At 35.1% G+C, this 24,828-nt stretch overlaps 1 protein-coding gene across 2 annotated transcripts; it reads left to right on the forward strand.

The window, feature by feature from the left end:
- The first annotated feature begins 11,692 nt into the window (after positions 1–11,692).
- On the forward strand, positions 11,693–23,767 carry LOC111425110 (uncharacterized). 2 transcript variants are annotated; one of them, XM_023058890.2, is made up of 3 exons: positions 11,693–11,847; positions 20,837–20,947; positions 21,010–23,767. In XM_023058890.2, the coding sequence occupies exons 1-3, from the start codon at positions 11,728–11,730 to the stop codon at positions 23,437–23,439; spliced, it is 2,661 nt and encodes an 886-aa protein (XP_022914658.2). In that variant the 5' UTR covers positions 11,693–11,727; the 3' UTR covers positions 23,440–23,767. The 2 variants fall into 2 exon arrangements, with proteins under 2 accessions (XP_022914658.2, XP_022914659.2); XM_023058891.2 differs by lacking the exon at positions 11,693–11,847 and adding an exon at positions 16,323–16,457.
- Positions 23,768–24,828: the final 1,061 nt, after the last annotated feature.

Below are 24,828 nucleotides of genomic sequence, written 5' to 3' on the forward strand. Positions count from 1 at the left end.
TATATAAATTACTTGCAGTAAATAAATGTAGTGGTACTGTAAAACCAAAAAAGTATAATTAATATACCAACCAACCAAACTTTTTGCTTTGTTGCACCGTATTAGCACGGTGCTATCGAAGCATTTGAAACTGTGTGAAGTAAGGTAAGTAAACCACATAATTGTTCTATCGGATCTGGGAGAATTTAGAGATCTATGGGAACTGCGCTCAGTACTATGAACTACACTAACTTGAAATAACCGACTCGTGTCGACGATGCTCCGGCCAGTCGCCAATACCTTACAAGATTAAACACGCTTTTCTGACCGCAACTATCAAAACTTATTAAATATCAATTGATAATCCGCGATGAAATCTACCCAGCCGTTTTCGACAAAACGGCGTCTTGCTATTTTCGCGATTTTCCGCGAAACTCTATAGAATATCGATAAAACAAAATATGCCCTTCATTAAGAACACATCAGCCTGCCACCTGTTCAAAATTGAAATTTTTTCGTCAGATAGTTTTTGAAAAAAAAATCGCAAAGTGGATAAAGTAGCCGGCACCGTAAAAAATCAGGGACTTTTTTAATTTAACTCGCAATAAAAAGAAAACCGCGGATCCTAAAATTTTCAGTAATTATAAACTTTTCCGCAACTTTTTTTATCGAGCGGTTGCGAAGATATCGATCTCTAAAGTTAGGGGTCTTGACGTTTGGCACGGATAGTAGTTTCGCCTATAATGGCATCCTCAGAGACTATGTCTAATGATAATTGAACATAGAACTCGAGTTCATCTTCATGTTTCATAAAACCCAGTTCGCCATTTTTATTTAAATTTAATACATAATATATACTGGTAAAATGAATAATTTTGCCTATCTTATAGATCAGCGTTCCGCAAACTGTTTTAAGTAGCGACCCAAAAATATCAATAACATCTTAATGTGACCCATAAGAAGTTAAATCTATTATTAAATAAGTATTATATGATGATAATAGATATTTATGCGACCCATTTCTTAACCCTTCGCGACCTAATGATTGCGATTCGCTGTTATAGATCTTTTAACTAATTAAGCCGAGGTAGCTTGCGGCCGAGAATGAGTGATTTAAAAAATATTACTCAGCTCGCCCCCTGGAAAAATTAATCTTGTTTAAATTTTCGTTTTTATTAAAATTAACCTTTTATCGTAAAATGTAGTAAAGAAAGATGTAAATTAGAAAGTTTGCAGTTTGAAATTATGAAACTATTTATTGAACTCACAATCAGAATAGAAAGGTAATACAAAAAAGTTAAAACTCGAAATTCGAGTTTCGAAATCATCTTAATGAGAAGGATGAACCTGCTATGCAGCTACCAATTTAGTAATCCTCGACTCTATTTTCGTTAGCAGTAATCTTAAATCACCGCGATTGACTGTTTGCAATCGTTTTTTGTTGTTGTTAATAAATTGATTACCGCACTGAATCCACGTTACACTAAATATGATGAAGGAAATGCAATTAAGAACGTTTGAATTACAGGCCATATTTCAGGATAAGCCGTAGGGATCTCCTTTTACAGCCAGAATTGTTGGTAGTCAGTTTTAAATTTAAATTTGTAGTTACTTCCATCAGTTCTTCTTGTAACTGTGGAGATTCTTCTGTGTTTGCACTTGAAAAAGGATCCAAAATCCAATCATGTATATTCATTTTAAAAATATCATCAAATCGTTGATTAAAATCTGAATGGAGAGCATCCAAGTGCTCGCAATAAGAAAGTATGTCTTCATCTTTTTTTCTGCTTCTGACAAATTTGGGAACCTCGTCCGAAATTTCGTTTGTACAAAAGAAGTTTTGTCACAAATGCAGAAATAACCGATTTTGTTTTTATTAAATTCAGTTCATCACCATCACACTTTTAGATCTTTGACAACCAACGAACTTCTGTATGGAGCAGCAAATGATTAAATTCTTCATTGTTTTCAATACAACGCTGTTTAAATAATCTATCATTCAATGATTTGCTTCTTATTGTGTTGATAGCTTTAATTACATATTGTAATGAATTATGTAGGCGTTTACTTAAATTTTGCCAACTAGATGCTGACGATGGATGATACAGTGTACTGTGAATACATTCGGTACCTCCTATTTTAAATATGCAAGAAAACCCCTGTAGCACCCTACCACCGCTACAACACCATCTGTGGCTACTGGTAAGATATTACTCAGAGGTATTTCTTTTTCTTTAAAAAACTTATCCAATACATGAAATATGTGCTCTGGCTTTGCGATCGACCAATCGCACGGGTGGCCGTTGCCCGCAGCAATGTTCGTAGCGCTCACGTGTTTTGGAACGGCAATTCAGTGGCAACACATGAACAGTAGGGACAATGCAAGTAAGGGAGTATGCGGAAACCGAGCCAACGTCCAGTACGTTGTTCAAAGATAAATTAAGTGTTATGAGCGGAATACATAAGTCAATTTTTCTAAATCTTCTCTTCTTTCATTTATACTTTCACCGCTCTTTGGATCCTTAGACTAATTAAGCTAAAGTCGCTTATGGTCGACGCTAAGTGATTAAGATTATATCTACCTGAAACATCATAGACAATCACTTTGTTCAAAGGTCATTATGGACCTTTTAGTACCACAAAAAGTAGGTCCACTTTGGTGTAATTTTTTGCTTTTCTATATGATACTTCTCCGAAATTAATTATTTGAGAAGCACATGGTTCAGGTAAAATGACCTGATCAATTGGCTTCCATTGGTTCTTGATTTTTTGATCGTTTTTGTTTCTATAACTCTCAAATTTGTGTCACCGTAACGTTTGAACTTTCGTTATTAAGAAAGTAAGTTTACAAGAAAAATATCGAAGACTGTGATATTTTTTTTATAACGTAGAAACTTAAGCTGATTCTGAAACTCTTTTCAGTTTTTCGCCATCACATTCAGTTTTCGAGATATCCCCAAAAATATGGAAAATCGTAAATTAAAAAACATAACGATTTTCGAAGTTCAGTATATTTTTTATTTTGCATAGTATGCTTCTGTAGCTATATGGACATGAAAGTGGAGATCCAGACGAACATTTTGAGGTATTGATGATATTAATCGGATCCTCCGTTATTTTGATACAGCCAAAAGAACTCAACAAAATTAGATTTTTTCGAGTTTTTTAACAAGTGAGTGCTTTAAGTCTTATGAAACGTATTTTTATGCAATTCTTTGTAACACTTGAAAATAGAAATTTGAGTTGACAATTAGAAATTGTCAAAACACAAAATGTGTTCACATGAAATAAATGTTTCATGTATACCTCCCGAAATAAGAGAAATTGCTCATAGTTCTATTAAAACACTTCTTCCAGAGAAGTCCCACGAAAGTTACGAACAACAGTACACTAAATTTAAGGCGTGGTGGGAAGAGAAGAAGATTACAGAAATATCACCAATGTCACCAACATAAAATGTTACAGCACCCGTTTGAGTACTTTGCTTCCATTACCGTCGCAAGCAATTTTTTTTAATAAAGAGGTGTTTTAACTATTCCAGGCACTAAGTATAAACATTAAATTCACTGAAATCAATATTATTTTACCTATTTTAAATGTTAAACATAAAGCATATCAAGTAATTAAAATTTATTGGCAGTCGCTGCTGGATGACATTTCTCCACTTTCACTTTTACTCTTATAAGTTTTTTTACACTTTCACTGGATTGTATTAATTGGTCAGGAGAATTTGGTTTTGGCAGAGTTTCACTATGCGCACTCGGGTTTTTGGCTCTTACAAACGGTACTAAACTTTTCTTTGTCTTTTTATTTAACCCGTCTAAGTTTATATTACAGGTGTATATTACTGAATTTTCTGGAACTTACATGGAATTCAATTTTATGTTTAAAACAGTGTGATTCTCAACTTATACGCATAAACCTGGGAATTTACTCCTCATGATGAATAATGACTAATAGGCGAAAAAATTTGTAGTAAAATATTCTCTGTTTCATAGATATCCGTGATATTTACTTTCAAATCAAGAATACATGCAATATTTTAAAATAACATCACAGCAAGCTCCCCGAATCCACGATCACCCACTAGCGCGGCCTAAACCAGGTTGTTGGCGGATTGTCTGGGCCGCAGCATGTATCTGATTTTGCAAAATTTGGTCAGTATTAAATTCCGTGGCTCACACTATGCTTTTTAAGTGACCCGAAAATTAAAAATCAGCTGGGCGATCACTGTGGATTGGACCATCTCGACCTATCTATCTTCCAGGAAACATATTATCTAGATGTTGCCGAGTATATCGGATATCTAGGAAACTAAAAAACTTACTATAATTTTTTTCATCTATTAGTCATTATTTGTCCAGAGGAATAAATCCCTCAGTTGTGCGTATAGGTTGAGAATCATTCTGTATAATACTTGTGGTCTTCCGTTGTACCCGTCATTTTGATGACTTCCAACCGGGAAACCTTTTAGGAAGTAAAGCCAGCATTTATAAAATAGAAGCTGTGTACTACTATTGCATCATTTATTAATAGACTTGATAATTTATTTTTGGCTTCAATTTTCTATAGCGACGATAGAATTTTATGTGGAAATGAGCGCACATTTGCATTTCTACTGCATAAAATAATGATCTTAGAAAGTGATGGTCTTGGCATTAATATTAAAGAAGAAACAAGAACAGTGTATTTCATACTTGTGTCGCTTCTAGGTGACAACTTAGGTTTACATTCTATATTGGGTTTATGTGAAAGTTTCTCTGCAACAAATTACTGCAGATTTTGTACTGTACCTAAACATGTCACCGAAAATCAAACACATGAGAATGTAGATCGTACACGGTAAAAAATACATAAATAACTCTATTTTAAATCTAACATGTTTCCAGGAGGTCCATTCATTTTTCGAGTAAATATTTCAATCGGTTGTTAGAGCAAATTTTAGGGATTAAATGAATCTATGGTAAAATGAATTATTAACTCTACGATGAGTGAACACAGATTACATATTAAATCTCAGTAGAGTTGAAATTATAATCTATACAGATTTTATAATGCTCTCGAAATTAGTGTTTGGTATATTCTTAATAGTATGCTACAATCTACGTAGATTTTGCAATATACTCAAAATTAGATTTAGGTATATTCTAAATAGAGTTATAAGAAAATAGACAGTGTCCACAAAATAGGTTTATTATTGTAAAAATAAAACAATCAAATAAATAATTGCAGTTATGCTATCTTAAGATATAGTAAGTCGCTATATTTAAGTAAACATACTGAAATTATAAAACAAAATATACATATGCAGGTGTCATTTTTAATGCAAAACACTTAAACTATTAACACAAAAACTTAAACTAAAATACAAATTCATATTTTAATACCAGATAAACATCAGCCTCTAATTGCGTTTGCGGTAAATATTATTATACATCAGAAGATTTAAATCTATAATATTTAAGTCTTCTTCAATAGGAAATTGCACTTTGAATGCATTTAAGATATCCACATACCTTGCCTTGTTTTCACATCAACACGTGTTCAAGCAAGAAAGATTGTGAACTTGTTAGGGCTTTTCTCGATTTAGAGTAACTTTCAACACTGTTAACAGTTAAATTTTAACTCTAGCATGTTTAACGTAAATCTACAACAGGAATCTTTAATCTATTAGAGTATATTGAAAAAATTATCCCTAATACAGTTTATCCATAAGTAGAGTAAATAATAGAATAAAATTTACTCTAAAAAAACACTATATTTTTAATCTGTACTCTAAAATTTTAAACCGGGATTATTTTTTACCGTGTATAAGGGTGGAACAAGATTATAACGTGCATTTACAACAAAAATTAGGTGTAAAAGAAAAATGCATTGGCATCAATTGAACAATTTTCATGTTTATAATAATTTGTATAGTAATATAATGCATTTGAAGGGGTATTTAGATATGATATGGCACTGATACTAACTAAATTTCTTGAAGATAAATATTTTTCACTTGATCTATTAAATTCACGTGTGCAATATTTTTCCTATGAACGATACGAAACAGATTCCTCCACATATAAGGATATCAAATATAGGATATAAATAAAGGTTATTAAATATTTTCAGCGGCTGAAATGTTATGTTTTGTAAGAAATTTTAAATTTATTGTCCATGATTTAATTCCAGAAAGTTACGTTGAAAGAAAAATGTACCGTATTCTTTGGCAGTGAGAGCACAACTTAAATGTTGCTACAGATTTATGTGTCAACAGGGGTTAAATGGTGTTGTAGAACATGGAAAAGTATATGATATAGATTTTACTACTATTAATTCTTTAGTCAACTTTGATATTGAACTTAAAAATTATGTTTACACCTCCTGGTACAAAATAAAAGGTTTCTATTATGATTATAATTATAGTATTATTTTGTATGAAAACAAAATTGATTTGCCAGCATTATGCAAAGTTGATAAAATTCACTTACAACATTCATATCATATTATTAAACTATTACATATTATTAGAAATCCACTCACTGTGGCTCACATTTTAAAAGACAAGAAAATGTATGTATGTATCAGATGTATCTACAAAGTAATTCAAAAGTAGTGTTCCAAACGAAAACCTCTTGTGGAAAAGTCATTTTAAAGCGAATCTAAAGAATACATTTTTTTCTCATCCACCTTTATTTTCGAGATATTCGCTTCTAACATATACGAAATAAAGTTCCGACAAGCGGAAAAATCGTTCAAAAAGTCAAATCGAATGGTTGTCATAGTTTCATTTGTATTACGATGTATTTTTACCAAATTTTAGGTTTGTAATAATAGAGTTTTTGAGACCGAATAAAATGTAAACGGAGGTCGAACGGAAAAAATGTATTTTTTCGTTTTGCTTTAAAATCATTTTCTACATGGGCTTTTCGTTTGGGACACTACTTTTGAATGACTTGTATTTAGTTTTTTAATCAGAATGAATAATTTATTTTATCTACAACTATTGAATTATCTATTCGTTATACATTTGATTTTTGACGGGTAATGACACGCATTACTCATGACTGACAAAGTGTTAAATAATGAAGCCATTATTCCACAGTTCTGACACGGCCTACTAATCAAAAAATAAAATATTAACAGAAATGACAGCTTGCTTATATTGAGGTTATGTCTGAAATGTCTATCAAGTTTATTTTTTTTCCCTTTTTTGATTTTTTTTTTTCAAAATTGAATAGTTGTAGATAAAGTATAGTATTCAACTTGCGTATAATGGATGTTACCCACTAAGATTACAACACTCGCTCGCTTCGCTCGCTCGTGTTGCAACTTCATCTTCGTGGGTAACAGCCGCCATTATACGCTTGTTGAATAATATACTATTATCTACGACTGCTTGGATAAGTCATCATTACCACACTCATTTGAGGTGATTTGTTACGTAATGAAGTTCATTACCGCATTGGTTTCATTACGTAACGCATTTTTAGCCCAATCAGAACAGACTTAATTTATTGAAACGAGCAATAATACAAAAGAAAGAATGCTACCTATTTAAAGAGAAACAATACTATTTATTATAAACATTAATTGTTATGTGTTTACATTTCAAAACACTTATTCCAGATGAGTAAACATGTTATTAAAACTGACCTTAATTCAAAATTGTCAACAATCATTTCAAAATATTTTTATAAATGTTAAAATAGACTTTTTTAAAGAAATTGATTTTTAAGTAATTTTTAGCAGTCGTAGATAAAATGTTGTATATCACACGTGGGCTAGAACATAATTACAGTACTCGTGTGACTACACGACTCGGTCTTAGACCTCGTCGTGCAATTCTTCACACTCGTACAGTAATTATATTTCTAGCCCACTTGTAATATAAATAACTATTATCCACAATCACCTTATAATTGAAGTTTCATCCACACTAATGAACCGTATAAAGTACCACTTTATCCACTAGTGGAATAATGAAAAATACAATCTTAAATCAATCACATCCTATTTATTATTTATATTAACATTAACATTTATGTTAATAGACATTTCATTCTTTGATTTTTATTGTTATTATCCCCCGTTTTTCTTTCCATTCATTAAACTCGGAAAATACTTTTTCGTAATGTTCCCTGGACTTTGCAGGCAATAATTGGACAGTTGCATCTTCAGCTTCCTCAATAATTATCTTGGCAACATAACCACTTTCTTCCATTTTTCACCAACTTTACCTTTACAACCTTTACAACTTTCACACTATTACAAATATGTTACAAATGGAGTCGATAAACAATCGAAAATAAATAGCAACAATTCAACACCTCCCCATGTTTTTTTAGTTAATTGCAATGATTTTTGAGGTGACAGCCGCTGTCAGAGTGAAATGTCAAATCATTTTTTGATAACATCAGATGAAATTTTGACGATTCTGATTCTAAATAAGTGTGATTGTGGATAAAACGTTGTATTGCATGCGTGTTTTAGATGCATTTTATTCACTTAAGAAAAACATTTTTTGAATTAGCCCGCAACGGTTGTTTTCTAAAGCTCAAAAACAAAAGGATCCATTGTTTATTAGAGAATTGCAGCAAAATAAATATAGGCACATAACATTTAATGACATCACTTTAAAGGCACAACATATTTTTTCTAAATATGGAATTCATTAGCATTTTCAAATAGCAACACCATTTTAAGACTTCTGTCAAATTATCATCAAAAACGATAAAGATTATAATGAAAGAAAGCGGTGTGTATAGCATTGGATGTGAAAATTGGAACTCACTGTACATAGGACAGACAGGTCGAAGGCTGGAAACTCGGGTCAGGCAACATAAGACAAGGAGCAATTCAAATGTTTTTAAACATCATATGGAAACAAGACATAATATCAACTATAAAGAAACAAAATTACTTCATAAATATGAGAAGAGTTTTAAAATGGATCTTCTCGAAATCCTGGAAATTATGAAACATAAAAAAGACAATAACATTAATTTTCTTAATGTCTTCTCTATTTTTACTTTTTTAAAAGATTTTACGTTGAAACCCTAGTTTTTATTTGTGGGCGTGTCTTGTTTTGATCTTGTCTTTTTAATTTTTTTAGTTTGTAAAACGCGGTCCAGAAGAGTGCATGTTTTATTGTTTGAAGTGACATAGTTTTTAACGTGTTTTGGTATCTTAAATAGAGTATTGATGTTTCGAAAACTTTTATAGTAAAATTTTGACTGTGAGTATTTAGAAAATTAGTTCAATAGATTATAAATATATTATTTGTGGTCATTTTAATATGTTTGTAACAATTTTGTTTATAACCGTTATTTGATTTGTTTATAGTTCGACTGAAGATGAGGTTTGTACCTCGAAAGAAATCTTAAAACTATCTTAAATCAGAGGCGGCGCTACCGAGGGGTGCAAGGGGTGTACTGCACCCGGGCGCCACCTAAAAGGGGGCGCCGGCGCTTTTTTAATGTTTTCTCCAATATCTTATCATTCTTTTGCAGTATTTAGACCTGTCAGCAGTAGCTAGTCTTCAGAAAGCAGTATTTAGTCTCCACAAAGTAATTTTAGTCTTTAGAAAGCAGTATTTAGTGTTCCAGACGCTGTATTTAGACCTGTCGGCAGTATCTAGTCTTCAGAAAGCAGTATTTAGTCTTCTAGAAGCAGTATCTATTCTTCTGCCAAAGTTATGTATGTTTTCTCCAAAATATTTTATCTTTCTTTTGCAGTATTTAGACCTGTTAGCAGTATCTAGTCTTCAGAAAGCAGTATTTAATCTTCCAGAGCAGTATCTAGTCTTCAGAAAGCAGTATTTAGTTTTTTAGAAGCAGTATCTGGTCTTCTGCCAACGTTATGTATGTTTTGTTCTTGACACTGACAGCTACTTCTTCTGGGTGTCTATCATCATCTTTTTGGGAGCCTCTTATTATCTATACGGATCTTGTACCACCCGGTACCTCATTTCTGCAGCTGTTACTTTGCTTTTGTGCTTATCCTGCATTAGCAAAGTTTCCGTATTGGTGATTTCCTGTCCTGTGCAATAACAAGACAAGTCCATTGGTTTCTTGTTCATATTCTTCGCATTCTTTTATTGAACACATAAGTATTGCCATGAAAAATCATGTTTGGTTTATAATCAATTTTTTGTTTTCTCTCAACAGTAATTTCAGACTTCATGTGGACTTTGAACAATGTAATTCCTGTTTTTTGCTGAAGTCTAGTTTATAACTATTGCAATTTCAGACGTTTTCTTACAAATTAACCTTCTGACCAGAGTATTCCCGACTATTCCCTTAAGTTTGGTTTTTCACCAGTATAATTCTTAAACTATTGCTGAAGTATGGATTATGATTATTCCAGTCTTTTTTAAGTTTATTTATATTTCTTTGATTATATATATTTTTTAATTAAAATGCATTTTTTAATTTTTTTAAATTAAAATTGTTCCCGCACCCTGGCGCTTCATTTGCTAGCGCCGGCCCTGTCTTAAATAGAGTATTGATGTTTCGAAAACTTTTATAGTAAAATTTTGACTGTGAGTATTTAGAAATTAGTAATTATTTGTGGCCATTTTAACATGTTTGTAACAATTTTGTTTATAATCATTATTTGATTTCTTTGTACTTCGACTGAAGATGAGGTTTGTACTTCGAAACTAGTTTCGAATAAAATATAATAAAAGCAAGTAAGAGGTTTTTATTCCTTATTTATTTAATTAATAGATAACTTGCAACATGGACAACGTGATTAATTATCAATTATCTATAATATAAGTTATAGTTACTGAAAATGTTACTAAAAATAAAAAAAAACAAACTTTTAAAGAAATTTAGATAATACCAACATAAACTCTAAAAATGTGATCTTGACAAAAAAAATAAAGTATGTTGAAAGTAATTTGAGTGAATTTGCAGTGTAAGCAGAAAAGCGAATGAAGATAACAAAGTTGTTTAAATACATCTGTTTTTTATTATTTCACAAAAATAAACATAAATGGTACAAAAATAATACACAAAATATTAATTTAACTTTCTTAAGTTACAATTGTTTCAATTTATTATTTATTTATTTATTTTCAAATTCTGTAAAACTTAAATATATTAGCGCCATCTATTAATCGAGGACCACAACTATGCAACCGAAGTCAACGGCTCCTTATAGAATCTATTTATAACCTAGCAATCACTTTCTAACCTCACAATCAAGCTAAAATGAAAAATTTAGCTGAGTTGAAGGTTATTTTAAAAATACAATACACAAGTTAGATTGAATTACGCTATTAAACGATGAATTAAATTAAATTTTGTTAATTATAATAATTGTAGGCTACAATCTTTAATGCTGAGTACTATAACACCGGTTTCTTTAATATCAATAGGGCATATAAATGAGTAGCTAAAATCTAGTCGTTACTGTCTTATCATAGTTATTACAAAGATATAGAGAAGATGGCGCATTTCATTTCAGCGCGAAATTTAAAACTAAAAATTTAGTGGCCGATGATAATATTAATTATTTATCATTTATTATTAGCATGTTTATAACATTCTAATATATTATTAAGGATAACTTTACCTTTTTTAATCAAGTTGTTGTTGGAATACTACGCATATACCGGACATTCATATCAGTCAGCTGTGGTGGTGGGTTCCCCCACCCAAACCGGTCACGTGGTGCGAGAATCGAGCGAGGTCAGCCGATTGGTGCACGGCTTCAGTAACAAACAAAATAGTCTCGTGAGTGGCAACGTTCGTAATGGCTGACATGTATTGTCGCTTGTGTTTAAGCCGGGAAAATGTCCTGGACGTTTTCAGCAAGGAGTTAATTAATTCAGAGCAGTTGCGGACGTACATTTGGTTATGTTCTGGGGTCAACGTAAGTAGTTTTTGGTTAATTTAATGGATATGAAGGACGGATGTCACTTTCTACGACGTCAACACGTCGCGCCATCTGTATAAAATTTCTTTTCTCATTTCGACAGGCGCATGCGTAGTTATTTAATATGTTGTTCCACGATTTATTTATTTTAAAAAAATATATTGAGTTTCACATTATGAATTGTTTAACAGTATCAATTTTTTATGTTTGGGGTCTTTTCTAATATATTTCTTAGATACTTCGATATTGATTTGATGGTTGCCGTCAATATTACTTGTCTACTAATTCAATTTAGAAACATCACGAAATCTTACCTCCTTATACATAGAACGTAAATACACATATGTCCTTAAATTACATGTATCATCTTACTACATAGATTGCTATCTTTCAATAATTTTGTAACATCTATTTTTCGCTGAGGCACGTTACGACGAGTGATGACGTCAGAATGCTGGTATTTGGGTTGCATACTCATTCATTATTATTATTTTTATTAATTTTATCACAGTATTAATTGTCATTTTTCGTCGTTATTTACTCTAAAGTATCAGCATTTACTGGTTCATATAAATTTATAAAGTCTCGACAACTTAAAGTTAGTACATAATTCTCCCGTTATCAGTCTAACACAGTGACATGGTTATCAACTGGACTACGAGTGCGCCGAATAAAGTGATGCCAGTAGGGTATGCAACCAACATTTGCCATTGTAGGCAAAAGCCGGACAGCGCCATAGGAAAGCGTTCTTACTAAAATAGTATAATAAGACAAGTCATCTAAAATGACATTATTAGAATGTTATTATAAAAAAAAAAGATTTTTGTCGAAATTTTGAACTTGTTTATAAACAGGTACTTTGCCACTGACAAAGGTACAGCAGGTCAGAAAATTGCATAGTAGAATAGCATTAACCCCGCAATAGCATTAACCTTCCCGTGTGGCCGGTCGCTTTTGCCTACAATGGTCACTGTTGGTTGCCTAACCTATTGGCATCACTCTTTTCCCTGGGAACTATGCGGAACGCTCAGTCCACTTGATAATCATGTCACTGGTCTAACACAGCTTCTATTCTGATTCCTTCTCTGGGTATTTCCCGTTATCGAAGTAGTTCTTTTCACATACAAAATCAGTGTAATCTGGTATATGTGCAGTAAACAACATTGACCTTGACGGGACCGTATGCGCAGTTGAGTCGCGCGTCCTGGCAGCGATATTGTAAATTAAAGCCGTTTTTTGATGCTTGCGCTGAACCTGACATCGTTGAGAAATACGTTTGGATCATATCAAAAAGTTTTAAACTTCCCGGTGTGCCTTGCATCTATTAAAACACTGACGTTTCAGATACCATATTGCAACCTTCTTCAGAAACAAGTTCAAAAATGACTAAGTCTCTGGGAAATGCACAATATGTAGTAACTAATTCGCTAATCGCCGCGTTGAATGCGAAGTGGAAATCCTCCATAGAATCCAGTAAAATCTTTCAAGTTTTCTCAACTCCTATGGCATTTTCGTCATCCTCTGCTGATAGTGGCTACTCCTGGCAAGAATTTTGTCTTATAATAATCTATTTTATGGTATCTGATATCCATTTTGTGTTCCTTTATATGTCTTTCAAAGTTCCATCCAGCTTACCTCACATAGTACAAGGTAAGATATGGAAAGCGGCTGTTTTTAGAACAGCTACTACACATGACTATGGTGTCATAGATAATTATAACTAGGGTACGGACCATTTGTAACAAAACTGTACGATTTCCCCCCTCCACTTCTTCTCAGTGGCGAGTTGACTTGACGCCACCGACTTGTTTTCTAGGACGCCACTGAGGACAAATGGAAGGGGGAAATCGTATCGTTTTGTTACAAAAATTCCGTGCCTTACTGATATCCCTTTTGTGTTCCTTTATACGACTTTCGAAGTTCCGTTCAGTTTACCCCAGATAGTACAAGGTAAGATATGGAAGGCGGATGTTTTTAGAACAACTACTACACACCTGCATAGTTGGATGACTATGGTGTCATGGATAATTATAACTAGGACACGGAACTTTTGTAACAAAACTATACGATTTCCCCCCTCCACTTGTTCTCAGTGGCGTCCTAGAAAACCAGTCGGTGGTGTCAAGTCAACTCGCCTCTGACTGGTTTTCTAGGACGCCATTGAGAACATGGGGGGGGGGGAATCGTATCGTTTTGTTACAAAAGTTTCTTGCCATAATTTATAAGACAGCGGATCTTTGAATCGCGCATCCAGGTAGCCGTATTGTAAATTAAAATCGTTTTTTGATGCTTGCGTTGAACCTGACATCATTGAGAAATACGTTTGTACCATATCAAAACGTTTTAATCTTCCGGGTGTGCTATGCATCTATTAAAACACTGACGTTTCAGATGCCATATTGCAACCTTCTTCAGAAATAAGTTCAAAAGTGACTAAGTCTCTGGGAAATGCACAATATGTAGTAACTAATTCGCTAATTGCCGCGTTGAATGCGAAGTGGGAATCCTCCATAGAATCCAGTAAGATCTTTCAAGTTTTCCTCAACTCCTATGGCATTTTCGTCGTCCTCTCGAATTTTTGTCTTATAATAATCTATTTTATGGTATCTGATATCCATTTTGTTTTCCTTTATATGTCTTTCAAAGTTCCATCCAGCTTACCGCACATAGTACAAGGTAAGATATGGAAAGCGGATGTTTTTAGGACGGCTACCACACACCTGCGTAGTTGAATGACTATGGTGTCATGGATAATAATTATCCATTAGTTATAATTATTATAACTAGGACCAGGGCTATATTAACCAGTAGGCGCTTGAGGCGCGTGCCTACAGGGGCCCGGATATTGCATAGGCTTTCGTCCGATAAGAAAATCAAGAAATTAAACATATAAACGTTTTATCTCTTAACATTGCTAAAAAATATTTCAAGTAACTTTTTTTGGGGCTCAAAAATATAGAGCGCCTCGGGCCCACAAAACGTTTGATCCGGCTCTGACTAGGACACGGAACATTTGTAACAAAACGATACGATTTCCCCCCTCTTGTTTTTTAGGGTGCCACTGAGAACAAGTGGAAGGGGGAAATCGTATCGTTCTGTTACAAAAGTTCCGTGCCCTACTGATGTCCCTTTTGTGTTCCTTTATACGACTTTTGAAGTTCCGTCCAGCTTACCCCACATAGTACAAGGTAAGATATGGAAAGCGGATGTTTTTAGAACAGCTACTACACACCTGCGTAGTTAGATGACTATGGTGTCATGGATAATTATAATTAGGGTACGAAACTTCATCGGTGGTGTTAAGTCAACTCGCTTCTGACTTGTTTTCTAGGACGCCACTGAGAGCAAGTGGAGGGGAGGAATCGTATCGTTTTGTTACAAAAGTTCCGTGCCCTAATGATTACGTTTACTCATGTTTTGATTCTAAGGGCCGGACCCTTACGGGTGGTATAATTTATAACACAGCGGATCTTTGAATCTTTGAAGTTTTTTGATGCTTGCGTTGAACCTGACATCATTGAGAAATCCATTTGGACCATTTCAAAACGTTTTAAACTACCGGGTTATGCCATGCATCTATTAAAACACTGGCGTTTCGGATACCATATTCCAACCTTCTTCAGAAACAAATCCAAAAGTGACTAAGTCTCTGGGAACTGGACAATATGTGGTAACTAATTACTATTCGCTAATTGCCGCGTTGAATGTGAAGTGGGAATCCTCCATAAAATCCAGTAAAATCTTTTAGGTTTGGCTCGACTCCTATGGCCTTTTTGCCATCCTCTGGTGATAGTGGTTACTCCTGGCAAGTATTTTTGTCTTATAATAATCTATTTTATGGTATCTGATGTCCCTTTTGCGTTCCTTTGTACGACTTTCGAAGTTCCGTTCAGCTTACTTCACATAGTACAAGGTAAGATATGGAAAGCGAATATTTTTAGAACAGCTAGTACACACCTGCGTAGTTAGGACTTCTCAGTGACGTCCTAGAAAACCAAGCTCCGTTGAGTAAATATACTGTATAAGGTTATCCAACTCCCTATGAACGCTGTTGTTATGAACGTATCCCCTCCGCAAAGGCCTTGCTGTGACGTCATTAGAAGAATTGTCATTTCTATTTTCATTTATGTACGTAAACCAACACAAACTCTTTATTTCTTGAGTTTAATAACACTTGTTTAATTTTTAAATAATTATTAACATAAATATTATATTATATTAAATAATCATATTAAATATCATACTATGTTATATTTTTCCTCCAATGACGTCACGTTTCCCACCTCACCCCGCCAACGTCAATTTGTTCGAGTTGGTTAACCTTGTAACCAATACTCAACGGATCTTGCTAGAAAACAGGGAAAACAGGTCGGTGGTGGGTCCCCCCACCCGAATCGGTCACGTGGTGCGAGAATCGAGCGAGGTCAGCCGATTTGTGCACGGCTTCAGTAACAAAGAAGATAGTCTTGTGAGTGGCAACGCCTGAAATGGCTGACATGTATTGCCGCTTGTGTTTAAGCCGGGAAAATGTCCTGGACGTTTTCAGCAAGGAGTTAATTAATTTAGCACAGTTGCGGACGTACATTTGGTTATGTTCGGGGGTCAACGTAAGTAGTTTTTGGTTAATTTCATGGATTCGAAGAACAGGTATTACTTTCTACGAGTTCAACACGTTGCGCCATCCGTATAAAATCTTTTTGGACATTTCGACGGGCGCATGCGTAGTTATTTAATATGTTCCTCGACGATTTATTTATTTAAAAAAAATATATTGAGTTTCACATTATGAATTGTTTAACGGTATGAATTATTTACTATTTTATGGTATCTGATGTCCCTTTTGTGTTCCTTTATACGACTTTCGAAGTTCCGTCCAGCTTTCCCCACATAGTACAAGGTCAGATATGGAAAGCGGATGTTTTTAGAACAGTTACTACACATGACCGTGGTGTCATGGATAATTATATCTACGGTACGGAACATTTGTAACAAAACGATACGATTTCCCCCCTCCACTTATTCTCAGTGGTGCCGTAGAAAACAAGTCGGAAGTGAGTTGACTTGACGCTATCGTCGTAGGCGAGGTCACGGCATAACCCGGAAGTTTACAACGTATTGAAATGGTCCATACGTATTTCTCAGTGATGTCAGGTTCAATGCAAACATCAAAAAACGATTTTAATTTACAATATGGCTGCCCGGGTACGCGATTCAAAGATCCGCTGTGTTATATTATTATAATATTGTAACTAGGGCACCGAACTTTTGTAACAAAACGGTGGTGGTGTCAAGTCAACTCGCCTCCGACTTGTTTTCTAGGACGCCACTGAGAACAAGTGGAGGGGGGGAAATCGTATCGTTTTGTTACAACAGTTCCGTACCCTAATTATAACAGCGGATCTTTGAATCGCGCACCCAAGCAGCAATATTGTAAATTACCATCGTTTTTTGATGCTAGCGTTGAACCTGACGTCATGGAGAAATACGTATGGACCATTTCAATACGTTTTAAACTTCCGGGTTATGCCGTGCATCTGTTAAAACACTGATGTTTCGGATACTATATTGCAACCTTCGTCAGAAACTAGTTCAATAGTGACAAAGTCTCTGGGAACTGGACAATATCTAGTAACTAATCAAGGTTTTTATACAACAGGTTGTCTAGGTTGGTATGCTGTAATACTTTGATTTTAGTTTGTGGGCGAAGGGCAAGAGCAGGAGTGTTTCGTGACGTAAGTGGCGGCGAGTTGCGCGCGCAACCTCAAGGCCATGTGAATGTTCCGTGCTTTTTGTTTAGTGAGAGTTGAAGTGTCTTCCCTAGTCTCATTAGTTTAGTAACATAAATCTATTACTACTTTAGTTTCTGTCAATTAATATATAAGTGAATTTATATCAAAAATTAAGTTGAATTATTTATCCGTTTTCCTAACGCAGCTAATTATACCATACTAAATATATGTTGAAAGTAATTGAATTACTTTATTTAAAAATTTTTAATTATTTGCCGCCAATGACGTAATGCACAGTATGGTTGCTTATAAACCTAGACAACCTCTTAATATAAACCTTGGCAACTAACTATTATTCGCTAATTGCTGCGTTCGGTGTGAAGTAGGAATCCTCCATAGAATGAAATAAAGTCTTTCAGGTTCGGCTCAGCTCCTACGGCCTTTCTGGTCATCCTCTGGTGATAGTGGCTACTCCTCATATTTTTGTCTTATAACAATCTATATTATGGTATCTGATGTCCCTTTAGTGTTCCTTTATAGGACTTTCGAAGTTCCACCCAGCTTGCCCCACATAGCACAGGGTAACATATCCAAAGCGTTTTTAGAACAGCTACTACACAGCCGCATAGTTCTCATAGTTCTCAGCAGTCCATAGGATGTCTATGGAGTCGATTATAACACAGCGGATCTTATTATTACAGTTACTAATTATTATACCGCAATTGCCGAGTTCGGTGTGGAGTGGGGGAATCCTCCATAGAATCCAGTAAAATCTTTCAGGTCCGGCTCAGTTCCTATGGCGTTTTAGTTATCCTCTGGGGATAGTAGCTACCCCTGGCAAGTGATGTGTTTCTTTATACGACTTTCGAAGTTCCGTCCAGCTTGCCCCATATAGCACAAGGTAACAAATGGAAAGCGGGTGTTTTTAAAACAGCTACTATACAACTTCATAGTTATCATGGAGTCGTGGATGATTATAACTCAGCGGATCTTTCCTCGTCATTTTAATATCGATCGGAATGGTGCTGTCTCAGGCCCCGTTCACATGACAATATTCTGAAGCGCGATTTGTAAGCCCGCTCTTTGATTTCAATGTATTTAAATACAATCGTTCATATGAGCGCGCGTTCACAGCGCTGCAACGTAAAAATTAACACACGCGCGTTAGCGCGCGCTTTGAGTTTTACGTGACATCCATATACAGTTCAGCTTCTTCTACAACCATTCTCAAATGTGAAGCTCACGTTAGCGCTTCGGCATTTGAACACTTTCAAAATTCTATCGCGCGTCAACGCGCGTTTTTGTGCTTCACATGTGAACTTAGCCTTAAACCACAATATCATACTGCGATAGGTTGAGTGTTTGAAATTAACAAGAAATATTGTAAACAAACAGTCCCCTGACCTTAGAAGTAGTGCCAATATCAGGTAAGATCTCCAACTTGTAAGATATCTGTTGAACATCTGTTAAAAGATTTTACAAAATGCTGGTGGTACGGCAATTGAATGTGAGGGACACATTAAACTGCACATTTAATACGTGCATACACACAAGGTCGGCATATACGCATAGTGAAGTCCTGACATTGTGCTTAAATGTTGCTTTAAAAAAATCCAAAGGAAGTACTGATAAGGACCGATAAAGCTCATTTCCATTTGAATGGTTTGGTAGACAAAAACAATTGTTGCTATTGGCCCTTGATAATTCAAGCAATATCCGCGAGAAATCTCTCCCTACTGGGCGTATGACAGACCAGAACTTGAAAGACATCCACTAAATATAGGAACTATTTATTTTCTATATGGTGCGCACACTGCCAAGGCTTCTGTGGGAATAGTGACGAGGAAGTTCCCTGAACTCTTCATTTTTCGTTTTGGTGACGTGACCTGACCCCCAAGATCGTGTCAACAAAGTCCTTGGATGGTCCAGCTGTGATTTTTTTCCTATGGGGGTATTTAAAAGATCGCGGGTAACTTCTGCCACAAACTTGAAGTGTGTATTCAAGAGGATGGTCGTCGCATGGGTTTGCCGTAGCTATTGGCAATGCGCTTGCGTAGTTTGCCGACTGTCCCAAGGTTTATAGAACATAAGGTTACCTAATTCCCTATGCGTCTGTAGAATCGATTATTACCCCGCAAATTGACGTCACTGGTTCGATACAGTCAGAATAAAAGATAGCCTATACGTGCCTATACTGTGGTATAGTCTATATAAAATATTTAAACCTCACATCGTGTTGTGTTGTTCATAGAACCAGGTACGTCACTGACCCACCTTGCCTCTCAGAGGAGGAGAATCGGTATTGGGTAACCTTATGTTCTGTAGACCTTGGACTGTCCCATGAGTCACCATTATGTCGTCCTTTTTTAATCGTCTGGCTATCCGTTCCGTTACGTGTGAAACAAAGGAAAGTATCTATTGTTTGTAGCTTCTTCTTCTTGTTAGCCTGTTGGATACCCTTCGACATAATATAACCACTCTTCTATTATATCAAAGTTATAGGTACCTGTTAGTGCGTGTTTTCGTTCGGTATACACCGTGTTTGAATTGTCCATTGTTGGTCGTGGTTACTGATTCATTGAGGAAGGTGAATGCTGACTGTTGAAATGTACACGTATCGTAGGCTATTCTGGTTTTCAAAGACTGGCTATGAAGCTTATTCAAACAGTTCCATGTAAAAGTTGGCGATGATTGGTGATAACGGCAGTCCAATCCAGCTTAAATAAGGGGATAGCAAGACAGTCTTTAGAAGTTCTGGGATTTACCTAGCTAATACTTCTAGTATAAGTTTTCGTCGGAGACCTTCCCCGGTACTTTGGTAAAATGTTATTCCACGTCGAAACTGACTAATATGTCTCATCGAAGACACCTCTCTGCCACGATACACAATATTAACCGAGGCCGCTTGCGGCTGAGGCACTATCTTTGTACCCATTGATCTTGAAGATTGCGTATGCAACACTTGATGTTAGATATGCAATCAATTACCATATCAATTACTTAGGAGATGTTGCACCCGTTCATTGGTATAGACAGTGCTTATGCCATTAGTTATTAGGATATGCCTATAACATTGACGTAGCTTTTCGACTATGATTCCGTAACTTTTAACAGTGCGGCTAAATAATAACGAACGTTACTTTTAAGTTTGTATGATTTCATATTTTTCATTTCCCCCACTTTATTATTATAATAATATATCAAATTTTACAATATAAATCTAACACCTACAATACAACGTTTTCTTTAAATTTCAGATTTTGGCCACCGATAAAATAACAAAATATATATGCAACAGTTGCTGCCAAATTTCGATAAAAATCTTCCAATTTAGAAAGAACGCTATGGCCAACGATATAGCGTTAAAGGTAACATTAAACTGAAACATAATTTTGATGATACACAAATTGACTTTATTTTCGTTGAACAGAACTTATTGCATCAATCACATAATAAGGCTAGCGAAGATCCTAAACATTCTACCATATTGACCGTAAACGACTTTTTAGTAAAGAAACCGAACATTAAAATTCAGTTGGGATGTAGCGATGCGGTAACATCGGTACGAACTCCCGAAGAACACAAGCAATATGTAATTCATCCATCAATTTTCAAATTGATGAAGCTGCATCCAAAAACTATTCTTCCATCTAATCTAATATCGACGAACTGTGATCCTAAAGTCCATATTTCGAACTTGAAGATTGCTAAATCAGATTTAAAAAATGTGTCTTTACAAGACGATATCATTAATACTGTTGATGAAAGCAGTAGCGAAAATCTAGTTGGAAATAATAAATTAGTAGAAAAGGAAATTCCGCAAATAACAAAACAAATCGTAAACAACACAAATATTCAAGAAAAAATTCGGAGTTCGGGGATTTGGTATCCGGAACTTGTTAAAGCTATGCTATCAAGTGGAAGCATTAAAAGAAATCTGACAGAGGAACCTCACTGTACTAAGAAAATCAAACTGATTACAGATATAGCAACACCTTCAACCTCCAATATAGCTAATAATGAAAGTAATGTTAGTGATGTTAGTAGATCTAGTGAACACATACCTCATGAATCAAACAGTAAATGTGATACTACTATCCCAAATGTGATAGCTTGCCATGATAACATCGCGACTAATCCAACATTGCAAGTACCTCAAGAACAACAATTAGATAACAGTTTGACAGAAAACTCTCTAGTTAGTGATGAAAACTTAATAAATTCTTCACATAACAATGATAAATCACCATCGGTTACTGAAGATGAGACGAACGATTCAGATGAAGATTACGTTCCTGATTATTTTGAATACAGTTTATTAGAAACTGTTGAAGAACAGGCGACTTACGCGTGTAACACTTGCAACAAGATGTTCGACAAAAAACGTAATCTTAAGTGTCATAGACAACGTATGCATAAGACATGTATAGTTTGTAAGAAAATATTTAGATCACAAATCTCTCTTACTTCTCATATGAGGGCTAGATGTCACAGAACAATAATAAGAAATCAACCGATATTGTGCTTGAAGAGGTGTGATGATATGGTTGAAAATGTATTAAATGTAACATCAGACAGCGCCTTTGACGTATTTTATATATCCGATGAAGATGAACAGCGAATAACTAATCAAGATCCACAACTAATGACTGCGGCCGAGCACAAACATATACGTGCATTATACCAAAAATATCACAACGCCGTTCCTTCTTTCTATAAAACAACAGGATGTCAGGAAGATATTGATTTGTATACAGTAAGAATGGGAAAAGGCCAAGCTACATTGTCAAACATGTATCTAGTACTTAAACATTATCGTATTTCCGTTAATTTAACGTCCGGAGATTCTATGAAAGTAGAAATAAACAGTGCATCGGAGGAATCGGTTCCAACCCCTGGAATAAGTGATTGGACGGGCTACCCCATCAACAGAACGTCGTGCGAAATTGTATCTACCAAAACAGTTGATGGACGACAAATTGTTCCTAAGCCATCCTTACTAACAAATCAGAATGTCAAAACGAATCAAATGTTAAAGGAAACGCTGGATATACAGGCGAGATCAACAATTACTCCAAATACTTCACCAATCATATTGAATACATTAAATACATATCAGCAATTACAGCGACCAACAACTTTATCGGATAATCATTTTCAAATACAGATAACAAACTCAAATATAACCCCTGTGTTACATACCGCAAACAACCAAATAAGGCCAAGATCAAGCCAAATTACAGATATAAGTTCAAATCAACATCCGCAGTTAGTTACTCCCATCGTAACTCACACCAACATACCACAAACGCATACTTTAACAGCAAACCTGAATCCTTCAATAATGCCAGTTCAGCAAATTCCTTTAATATTTCCTCAAACATTAATACGAACTCGTGATGGTTACATATTATCGACAAATCCTTCGTTTACAACGTCAAATGTACAAACTGTCCCTTCCAATCGGAATCCTACCGTATTAAGTACTATTAGTCATACTATACCAAACCAAACTATAACCTTTACTTCAGCAAATCAGGCAATATTTAGACCTTCAAAGCGTAATGATTTGCCTAATCAAAATGTGACTGTTATGCCCAATTCCGTATCAGCACAACCTCCCCGTTTTACTGTTATGAGATCATCCGTTCCAAATACTCCAGCTAAGTCACCTGTACAAAAGAAAAGTAGTTCTAAAAACATTACAGATCAAAACTTAGCAAGTCCAGTTAATAATCATGCGAATATAAAACCTGCAAGTCTTAGTAATGCTAGCTCTAAGCATGTCGAACCAATACCTACCATTCCTGAAGGAAAATCAAGCTATTTAAGGGTTAAAGCACCGTGGGAACTGAAATAATAAATCCATGATTTGAAGACTTAGCGCTTAAGACAGTCAATGTTAAGTTAGATATATTAAGCTTTAAATTGTGTATCTTTAGTATTGTAAATACAACAGATTTGTCATTTCCAAAATGGGAAGTTTTGGACTGTTCACTAACTTAGTGTAAGATAAAGTTAGTTATAAGCAATTCTGTTAATGATAATTATTTTGTTACTCCTTTGGTTAAATAAAATTAATAAGATCTACAGTCCTTTTTAGACGTTATGATGATTGACATGATTTGATGGAAATCCTGGTAAATAGTGAGTTGGTAAAGTGATACTAATAAAACAGTGTTTTTTAATTTTTCCTGTGTTGTTTTTTAATCGCCAATTAAGCGCATTTATGCATCATGCGCAGTTATCCAGCATGAATTCGCCGTCTTTGAGTTATGGCAACAAGAGACCGATTCTGAAATCCTGTAACTCTACGAATAGTGTATCGCAGCCATAGAGCTTTCACATTGAAATCATATAGGCTATAACTTGTGTTGCAGTAACGGATTAAGGGTGTCTCCAAACATTACGCGGCGTGTCGCACGCGTCACGCTGGAGTGGTGTAGGTTGCGACTACACTGAAAATTACAGTGATATAGGGTAGTGTTGAAATTATGATTCTGTTTGGATATGTATGTAGGGATTAGGGAGTGCTACAACTTATGAGAATAGACGTCGTATGGACTTCTTCGGAGACTATATAAACGCCCGGCTATATCTGCATGAGGTGATAGAACACAATATCATTCTATTTTTTCTGTTTTTTCAGTTATTAGTTCGGAAAAATGATGTTCAGTTTTGCAGAGTTGAAGAATCTCTTGTCATGGGTCCCCAATCTTTTGCTATGGACAAATACAGCATGATGAAATAAAGCATAGAGGGACTCCACAGCAATTACAAGTTCTTTGAGAGACACTACATCAAGAAAAAATTGACCATCTGCTAAAATCTTTGCCACTAAAAGCGAGGGAGAGGATGTTCAGCTCATTATTAATAAAACGTATATTTACAATATCCTGTAGTGTTCTATGAACGCTGTATAATGAAATGAGTTTACCTAGTAGGTAGGACATATCGTAGTGGTACTGCAGCAATGTTTTTATATAAGAGGTCTAGGTTTATACGCAACCATGCTAGGCATCAAGGTCTATAGAACATAAGGTTACCTAATTCCCTATGCCTCTGTAGTATCGACTCTTACCCCGCAGATTGACGTCACTGGTTCGCCACAGTCAGAGTAAAAGATAGCCTATACTGTGGTACAGTCTATATAAAATATTTAAACCTCGCATCGTGTTGTGTTGTTCATAGAACCAGCTACGCCAGTGACCCACCTTGCCCCTCAGAGAATCGGCATTGGGTAACCTTA

This window comes from Onthophagus taurus, chromosome 7, assembly GCF_036711975.1.
Source record: "Onthophagus taurus isolate NC chromosome 7, IU_Otau_3.0, whole genome shotgun sequence".
Taxonomy (NCBI): Eukaryota; Metazoa; Arthropoda; class Insecta; order Coleoptera; family Scarabaeidae; genus Onthophagus; species Onthophagus taurus.

Coding starts and splice junctions, on each gene's coding strand:
- LOC111425110 (XM_023058890.2), top strand. CDS start 11,728: ATGGCTGACATGTATTGTCGCTTGTGTTTAAGCCGGGAAAATGTCCTG. Junction 11,848..20,836: donor GGTTATGTTCTGGGGTCAAC/GTAAGTAGTTTT, acceptor TTTAAATTTCAG/ATTTTGGCCACCGATAAAAT. Junction 20,948..21,009: donor CCAACGATATAGCGTTAAAG/GTAACATTAAAC, acceptor TTCGTTGAACAG/AACTTATTGCATCAATCACA.